Source organism: Harpia harpyja, chromosome W (assembly GCF_026419915.1).
Source record: "Harpia harpyja isolate bHarHar1 chromosome W, bHarHar1 primary haplotype, whole genome shotgun sequence".
NCBI lineage: Eukaryota > Metazoa > Chordata > Aves > Accipitriformes > Accipitridae > Harpia > Harpia harpyja.
In genome coordinates this window covers 18,012,251-18,021,524 of record NC_068968.1, presented here as the reverse complement: position 1 = coordinate 18,021,524, position 9,274 = coordinate 18,012,251, and the positions used below count along the sequence as shown (strand labels likewise).

At 39.2% G+C, this 9,274-nt stretch overlaps 1 protein-coding gene across 4 annotated transcripts in view; it reads right to left on the bottom strand.

The window, feature by feature from the left end:
* Window positions 1-2,892: 2,892 nt before the first annotated feature.
* The window catches only part of LOC128136228 (amyloid-beta A4 precursor protein-binding family A member 1-like), a 155,317-nt gene continuing 148,935 nt past the window's right edge, over window positions 2,893-9,274 (bottom strand). For all 4 annotated transcript variants that reach the window (XM_052775457.1, XM_052775460.1, XM_052775458.1 and 1 more), the window contains 3 exons: window positions 7,242-7,361; window positions 6,467-6,607; window positions 2,893-6,111 (listed from right to left, as the gene is read on the bottom strand). In XM_052775457.1, coding sequence (XP_052631417.1) covers window positions 6,040-6,111; window positions 6,467-6,607; window positions 7,242-7,361 — 333 coding nt within the window. In that variant the 3' untranslated portion in view covers window positions 2,893-6,039. The remainder of the gene's footprint in view (window positions 6,112-6,466; window positions 6,608-7,241; window positions 7,362-9,274) is intronic.

Below are 9,274 nucleotides of genomic sequence, written 5' to 3'. Positions count from 1 at the left end.
GCCCAACTCTCTCAGCCTTTCTTCATAGGAGAGGTGTTCCAGCCCTCTGATCATTTTCATGGCCCTCCTCTGGACCTGCTCTAGGGACCCCAGAGCTGGATGCAGTACTCCAGGTGGGGTCTCACCAGAGCGGAGTAGAGGGGCAGAATCACCTCCCTCGACCTGCTGGCCATGCTTCTTTTGATGCAGCCCAGGATACGGTTGGCTTTCTGGGCTGCGAGCGCACATTGCCGGCTCATGTCCAATTTTTCATCCACCAGTATACCCAAGTCCTTCTCCACAGGGCTGTTGTCAATCAATTCACCAGCCAGTCTGTACTGATACTGAGGATTGCCCTGACCCAGGTGCAGGACCTTGCACTTGGCCTTGTTGAACTTCATGAGGTTTGCGTGGGCCCACTCCTCAAGCCTGTCAAGGTCCTTCTGGAAGGCATCCCTTCCCTCTAGTTTATCAACTTCACCACTGTCCTGGTTTCAGCTGGGACATAGTTGGTTGTCTTCCTAGTAGCTGGTGCAGTGCTATGGTTTGAGTTCAGTATGAGAAGAATGTTGATAACACTGATGTTTTCAGTTGTTGCTAAGTAATCTTTAGTCTAAAGTCAAGGATTTTTCAGCTTCTCATGCCCGGCCAGCAAGAAGGCTGGAGGGGCACAAGAAGTTGGGATGGGACACAGCCAGGACAGCTGACCCAAAGTGGCCAATGGGGTATTCCATACCATGTGACATCACGTCTAGTATATAAACTGGGGGGGGTGGGGGCAGGGGGATCGCCACTCGGGGACTAACTGGGCATCGATCGGCAGGTGGTGAGCAATTGCACTGTGCATCATTTGTATATTCCAATCCTTTCATTATTACTGTTGTCATTTTATTAGTGTTATCATTATCATTATTAGTTTCTTCTTTTCTGTTCTATTAAACCGTTCTTATCTCAACCCACGAGTTTTACTTCTTTTCCCGATTTTTCTCCCCCATCCCACTGGGGGTGTGGGGGGGAGTGAGTGAGTGGCTGTGTGGTGCTTAGTTGCTGGCTGGGGTTAAACCACGACAACCACTCAGCTTGGTGGCATCTGCAAACTTGCTGAGGGTGCACGCAATCCCACCATCTATGGCGTTAATGAAGATATTAAACAGTATTGGTCCCAGTATGGACCCTTGAGGGACACCACTTGTTACTGGTTTCCTCTTGGACATTGAGCCGTTGACTGTAACTCTTTGGATGCAGCCATCCAGCCAATTCCTTATCCATCTAATGGTCCATCCGTCAAACCCATATCTCTCCAGTTTAGCAGCAAGAATGTTGTGGGGGTCAGTGTCAAAGGCCTTACAGAAATCCAGGTAGATGACATCCGTAGCTCTTCCCTTGTCCACTGATGCAGTCACTCCATCATAGAAGGCTGCTAGATTAGTAATTAGTAGTATAGGAAAGAAACTGTTTGTACTGGGTCTTTATGGTTTGGCGTTAACTTTCTTCATAGCAGCCTGTATGGTGCTATGCTTTTCATTTGTGGCTAAAACAGTGTTGATAACACAGCAGTGTTTTGGTTATTGCTGAGCAGTGCTTGAACAGCATCAAGGCTTTTTCTCTTCTTCTCCCCCCCTGCCCCCAGGAAGTAGACTGGGGCTGGGCAAGAGTTTGGGAGGGAACACAGCTGGGACAGCTGACCCAAACTGACCAAAGGGCTATTCCATACCATATGATGTCATGTTCAGCAGTACAAGCTCAGGGAAAGGAGGAGGAAGGAGGGGACGTTTGTGGTTATGGCATTTGTCTTCCCAAGCAATTGTTACATGTACTGAGGCCCTGCTTTCCAGGAAGTGGCTGGACATCTGCCTGCTGAAGGGAAGTAGCGAATGAATTCCTCTATTTGCTTTGCTTGCACATGCAGCTTTTGCTTTCCCTATTAAATTGTTATTTTCTCAGGCCATGAGTCTTCTTGACTTTCTTCTGTTTTCTCCCCATCCCATAGGAGAGGGCAATGAGCAAGAGTCTGGGTGGGTGTTTTGCTGCTGGCTGGGGTCAACCCACCATGCTGTTTTCTAAGTGAAAAACATATTTAAAGTTACACCGTGAAATAACATTTCTGCCACATGCATTGCATATTTAAATAGTGAACATATTTATGGAAAGATCCACATGTGGCAATAATTAAAAACGAAAGCTGGGACACAACCTTAGCTAAGTAATTGATATATTTTAGGAGCAGTTGTGTCATTTATTACCCTAAAACAATGCTGTTTTAAATACATAGTTAATATTATGTGTTTGATTCTGCAGATGCTGTTACGGAGGCACGCACAATCAAATCCAACAGGTGTTAAAGCTCAGATTTATTCTTCAGTAAAAAGTTAGAACTCCGGTAACATTTGTAAACCACAGGCTCAATGGTGTAAGGGGAATTAGTACTACACAGCTGACAAGAATTCTTAAGATTTAAAATGATGACTCAAAATGCGCATATCACTCACCTAAAAGATGAGGGCGCTCTCCCTTGAGGAGTTACCTAGGGCAGCGACCCGACCCAAGGGGGAGTCCCTGACTGCAGACCTGCTGCTCCGAGGAGGACTGACTGACTGACTCAAAATGTCCTCCGGTGGGGCCCCGTTTATACCCCCGTTGAATCTGATCTGTGGTCATTTTAATCCCCATTGACCGAAAGGTCAACACTTCCATGTACCTGGTGCGTGTCGGATTGGTCAGTTCAATTTTCAACCTGCAGCCTCTAGGGTTTGGGGTTTTTTTCCCTCTCCTCCCTGCCTGGAGAAGTTTTGTTTCCTGTTGGGGGGGGTGTACTGCCACAGATGCACATATACATTACTGCAGATTAAGTGGCAGAAGATAAATTTGGACACCTTCTTAGCATACATTCATTCAATTTTGGCAAGCCACTTTCTAAATTATTATCAGCAAACTCTTAGCCTTGTCTGAGGTATTTTTGTTCTGTTTTTTATTGTTGCAATTCTTATAGGCATTAGTGCTCTGCTAAATAAAGTAATGTAGCACAGTAAATACATCACAATAAAATAGATGGCAACTCCCCCTCAACCCAAACTCGTTCCCTCCCCAAATGAAACCATTGCAGCTCCATTACAGAGAAAGGGTCAAAGACCTGTGACAAAAAACATCAGAGGAATTACATTCAGATGTGCAGGCTCACATTCTAGGCTCATTTATATAGAGAGAGATCACCAAGTTCAGTGTTTACAAAGAACAATATCGTTACAAATACAATACTATACTTTTCCCAATACTTTATAATAATTCCTATTCAACCTTTTTACAGAACAATAATACAAGAGAGTCTGAGTACTGCACAAAGTATGTACAAGAGATCTCATGCACATTGCCATCTTCAGAAACTGATTTCATTTAGAAAATTAAGGAAAAACCACACAAAACAAAACAAATCTGGAAATTCCAACCAAATCTCAAATCAAACAAGATTCAAAACAAGTGGGGAAACTTGCTAATAAAAATAAAAAGGATGTTTCCTCCTTAATGTAAACACTGAAGCATTAATAAGAATATATGAAATAGTGAAGAGGGAAAAAACTTTTCAGACCTTTTAGAGAAGAAGGAATATAAAATGGCAGTTTATTCTTTTGAATCCATGGAGAATTCACACATTTAATCTAATAAACTACTGCACTACTGTAGAAAATTGCCAACTCTTCCTTTTGAGCTCATTTTTCTTGCAACTATCTTTACTTTTGCAAACTAAAATGTTGGGATTATTTACAAGACTTATCAGGAGTGCACACTGGAAACTTCCCAGTGTAGAAATCTTATACACATATTACAATTAATTGGAACAATGAAGATTCTTCACTAGGCTCCAATCCTACAAACATTCACATGCTTAGCTTTAAGCATCTGTTCACCATGAAGTCAACGTGTTAGGTACTCAGGTGCTTATAACTAGGTATAAGCTTGATTGCAGGAAAACCACCTTGTTTTTAATGATTCAATTTTTTGTGTGCTTAGGTTTTCTTCATCTCCCACTGAAGTCAATGGGAAGACCCCTCAACATGAGTTGGACAGAACCACAAAAACAAGTGAAGTTGAAGGTGTAAAACACAGCAGGAATCAGAAGTGTGATAACTGTCTTCAAGACTGTTGAGTTTCCTCAGGCAACTTATGGAAAGGCTGCACTGTATATAACCTACTAAATAGTATATGGTTATATATCATATTTAGATAGATTACTATATTTATAAGAAGTTATGAAAAATTTCAAATGATCTCCATAAGCCAGATGTCTACAATTAAAAACTATAATCACAAGTCATTCACAATCTATTTACATCAGTCTGATAGCAGAGGTAAATACTAACCTGGAATGCAAATACCATTTGCTTGCAAAATCTGCTATTCCAGAGTTCGAGATTAAATTATGCAACAACAAGAACTGCAGTAAATCAAGTCATTGTACACTACTTTCAAACTAAAATGTATTCACTTACTACAATAGCTTATACTCTGTTCCATTATCTCCCTTACTGCCCATTGAAATATAAAGCTTATTTTCTCTCTCTCTCTGTTCAGCCCATGTATGTCCATGGTTTCTGAAAGGCATCAATAAACCTCTGACCACAGATGGAAACCAAGTGCTCAGATAAAAACAGAGTTTTCATGGCTCTCATCAACAGAAGTGTGCATATGTACACACACATCCATGAAATCTCTGGAATAAAGTCCAGGTATTATTACTAGTCTCCAAACACAATGCACTGCACAGTCCATTCCACAGTAATTGAGAAACTAATGGCTATAAGCATCACACCATTTTTCAAGCGAAAAAGATGGGATTTATTTTTCCCCCATATGTATTCTGGTCCTGTTTTTAATCACACTGAGCCTTTATATCACAATAAGACACAGAAGAAACTGTTGCTTTCAGAAAATTCAAGGCATCAGCCTGGTCTAAATATATGGTTCAAATTCAGTGTACACAGCAGTATGCAGTACAGACAGAATGTAGCTACACAAAAATGGAATATTTTCTTCTTGAGGAAAAAGAGCCATCAGCTGCTTTATTCTTTTACTGTTTTTCCCCTTTGTCCCTGATATAAGTTATAGACCAATCAAATCCTGCATTTCATTCATCTCTACATATCTTCTTCATACAAATCCATATAGTACTCACACATCCTCTAAGTGTCATATGGAAAAACAAATCACAAATTAACTTATATAATAAATAAATAAATGTATTCCCACCTTACCTTTACTTCTCCCATTTATCTATGTCTAAAGAAAAATGTCAATAAAACTAGACATCTTTCAACAAAAAATACTTTTAAACTGGCTCAGTGTAACAAAATTACTTAGAACAGTGTGCAGACCTATTATTTTCAAGCTTCATAAATATCAAGCACAATTTAAAAATGACAGTATACACAAGCACACAGTTGTGTGCACCAAATCTGTAATTAAGAGCTTAGAAAGTATAGCTTCTCAGCAGAGCCCCTCAATATTACTCTTGCTGGATATTTAGGGATCACTCCCCTCCCCCCTTATTTAACCTCTGAAATAGGCATATAAAAGACACATTGCATTTGAAAAAGAAGTATTTTTAAAAATTAGAAACCTGGGGGACCCAACTGCAAAAAATCACATCTCCTGAATTATTTGCTGAAACACATCAAAATTGCATTGTCTGTACCAACTTACAGAGCACCTTTTGGGGTTCTACTATACTGAAGAACAGAAATTAAAGGGTGTGCATTTGTACAATGGGTTTTATGACAGCATCAGTTACTCATTCTTCATAGGCATGTAAGTCTTCTTTTTGTGAATCTTACCATGGACACTGCTGCTGCTGCTGCTATTTACTCTGTGTGTGGAGTTGCATAAAGCTTTACTTGTATAGAGATGCAACCAAAATGTCTCATGGCTATATTTTCCCTCCCCCTCTATACACAGCAAATGTTGGGGAGAGAGAGAAATGTATCTGTGGACACAAATGCAGCACTAGAAACAGAAGCAGTAATGAGGAAAACTATCCTTCATGCATGTTGTAAAGATGAGGTGTCAGCCTTAGATATAAACTGGTTGCTCTTGTGCAGTCAACAGTCTGTACATAGCAGCTGGCATGGTCTTCATATGAATCTAGAAAGTAATAAGATGTGTTAATCAATACTCCTATTAGGCATGCTACCAAAAACATGAGTGTCCATAGCCTAGGGAACACTAGGGAAGAAACTAGCTGAGGTAACATAGGACAGAAGAGAAAGGGAAAGCCTAAGAATTTTCATATCCATACTAAGGTCTGGGGAAAAAGGATTCTCTGAGGTGTTGAGTATCTACCAACCATCTCAATTTTATCTGAAGTTGTGGGCACTTCAATAATAAAAAAAACCCTGGTGGTTCTCACTTCTAGTATTTATGTTTGAACAGTAACAATCCAAAAGAGGCAATGATGATGAAATATGCAATACTGTCTAGGCACGCTGCTTGCTCCTACCTCACCAACAGCATTTGAGAGAATGTGAACAGTTTTCTCATGAGGTGTTGCTACAACACTCTGCCCATTGATTTCAATGATACGATGGCCAACTCGCACTCCTCCTCGCTCTGCTATACCTCCTCTCATAAGGCTACAGATCTGGAAGGGAAAGGACAAAATTATCGCAGTTTTGATATGGAACAGAGGCTTTTGACCACAAACGATAATTCAGTATTTAAATACATTTGTTTGCAACAAAGTCTAAAATGTAGTGGATCGCTGATTCAAAGTAACATTTATTAGCAATCGAGTACTACACATTCTCTTCCAAAAGCCAAAGAAACCATCTGCCAAAAGCTATCCATATTATACTTGTTACTTCCTGGTTTAAAAATTTAAGTGTATGAAGAACCATAGTTTACAAAAAGTTCAAAGTACATAAACCTTGAATTAAGAGAGAGTCAAAGACAGACTTTCTTTTGAGACCACATACAATGGTTTGGTCAGAGGCACAAATGATACAGACTGAAAGCAGCCTTCTCCATACACTTTTGTTTCTTTAACCTAAACCAGCCTTTTTACTCCTCTGATTGATTCTAAAGCTATGAAATAAAGTTTCTTTTCCTAATTTTGACTGGGAAAAAAGTCAGATGAATAACCAGTTCAGCTTTTATATCTTAGACTTAAAATGTGTACTGAGCCCCTGCTGCAGTGAGGGAAAAAATACAATTCATTACATATGTAAACTTTAACATATGTAAAAGCATCACCAGAAAGTCTGGAAGCTACTTACAATCCCATTCTGTACACTGAAGCCTAACTGGTATCTGAGGTCAGGTCTCCTGATCAAGACTGTGGTTACCGGAGGACATCTAACTACATTCAGTTTAACTTGGGCTTGGTTTTTCAAACCCTGCAAAAAATAACCATCACCATGAAAAATGCTGACAAAGATGGGGTGAAACAATTTAACATGAGCACTAGGAAAAACAATACTTAGAATGTTAACATGGGAATAGCCCTGAATAAGCAGTTCTTTGTATGTATCATTATGAAACAGGATTCCTGAATACCAGACACAAGCAACAGGATGCTCAGTGAATTGAATGATGCAGTATAAACCTCTTCTTGTCAAGAAGCTGATGTGGTTATTTTAAGAAATCTAGCTTCCTGTTGGCAATTTCTTCATTTGAGAACAGAAATTATTGTTCTAAAGGAAGCAAAGGAAATAAAAAGCAGGTCTATGCAGTTGACCAGAAAACTGCCAAACATTCTGGCTGGGAAATGAAATTTAAAATATGCAGCTAAGATAGATAGTTACAAATAAGTGGCTTTCTTGGTGTAGTTATATTCAATTCTGTAATGCAAACGTCAAGTCCATGTATAAGCAATACTCACATTTACATTACCCCTCCCTTCAAAATGGATTTATCACACTCACCATTAAATCTTTGCTACCAGAAGAACTAAATGAAGAAGGAAAACCCAAACATAAAAGTGGAGATAACTGTAGAGTCTGACCATTACACATATTCAAGCGTTCAGAGCTGTTTCTTGTAGATAAATCCAACTCCAGTGTTAGATTACTCTTTTCTATACAACATATAGAACTGAACACACATTACTCTTAAATGTTGCATTTACACACATTTAGCCTTCAATAAACAGAACCCATATGGGAAAGAGATGCTATGTAGAGAGTATGGTAGCTTCAAGCTTCAATCATGTTAACATTTATCAATTCCAACACCTGCTTTTGAATTTCTTTCATATGCACAAAGTCAAATATGGGTCCCATTGAAAACAATGGGTTGCCTGCCACTGACTTCAACAAGACTAGGATTTCATCCAGAAAATAACTCCTATTACAGCTAAGGTAATATATTGATGTCTCTACATGCAGTTTACTGCTGTTGATTTTGTTGAGCCTAACTCTAGACTTGGTACTGACTTGAGACTGACATTCTGCTGGGATGAAAAGTCAATGCTTCTAACTGCCTGGACATGACAGTTGCACAGTCCCTGAATCTGTTTCTGATAGTAGTTAGCACCAGATGCTTCTGAAAAAGACATAAGTAGCATAATACAATTGGGGAATAACCATCACATATGGAAAGTTTCTTCCTAGATCTGTCAGTTTGTAAATGGTTTATAGTCAGTTAGTAACAAGGCTTACATCTCTAATTTAAAAATAACCTTATGTGAAGTACTTGCAAGATATTCTCCTCATCTATATAAAATGCTTATCTTTTCATAGGAGTCCTTATAGCATACTAAAAAAGTTTACAGTCTTATGATATTTCTGTAACATTGAAATATATACTTGGGTGACTGATGTTTCATTTGGGGGTTCATTTGTGTTATCCAAAAATGTTACATAAACAGTTCTAGATGCATGGCTATAAGGACCTGCAAATGCATCGACTACCTTCTTAACAGAAAGATAAATGGTTAGCAGTTCCTCTGACAACAGCCTCATGTATCCATGAAAAAGGAGTAGAAAGGCCTCTAAAGGCAGGAGACAGCAAAGCTAGCTTTTTGATTGTTTTCGTTTTGAGAAAGTACAGAAGATTCTTAATGCATCACAGCAAAAGTCCATCTGTATGAGAAAAGCATACATCAGTTTTAGAAATAAAACTCATGTGGGATAGAAAACAAGTATGACAAAGCTGATAACATGAAGGGTGGTGAGCTTTGTTCCACTGAAGTTGGCACAGAGATATCTGAGGGTTTTTTCTGCTTCAGGAAAAAAAAAAAAAAAGAGTGCTGTTACCAAGGTTTTAATATACTGCATTCACAAGATATCATTTGAATTCACTGAATCCA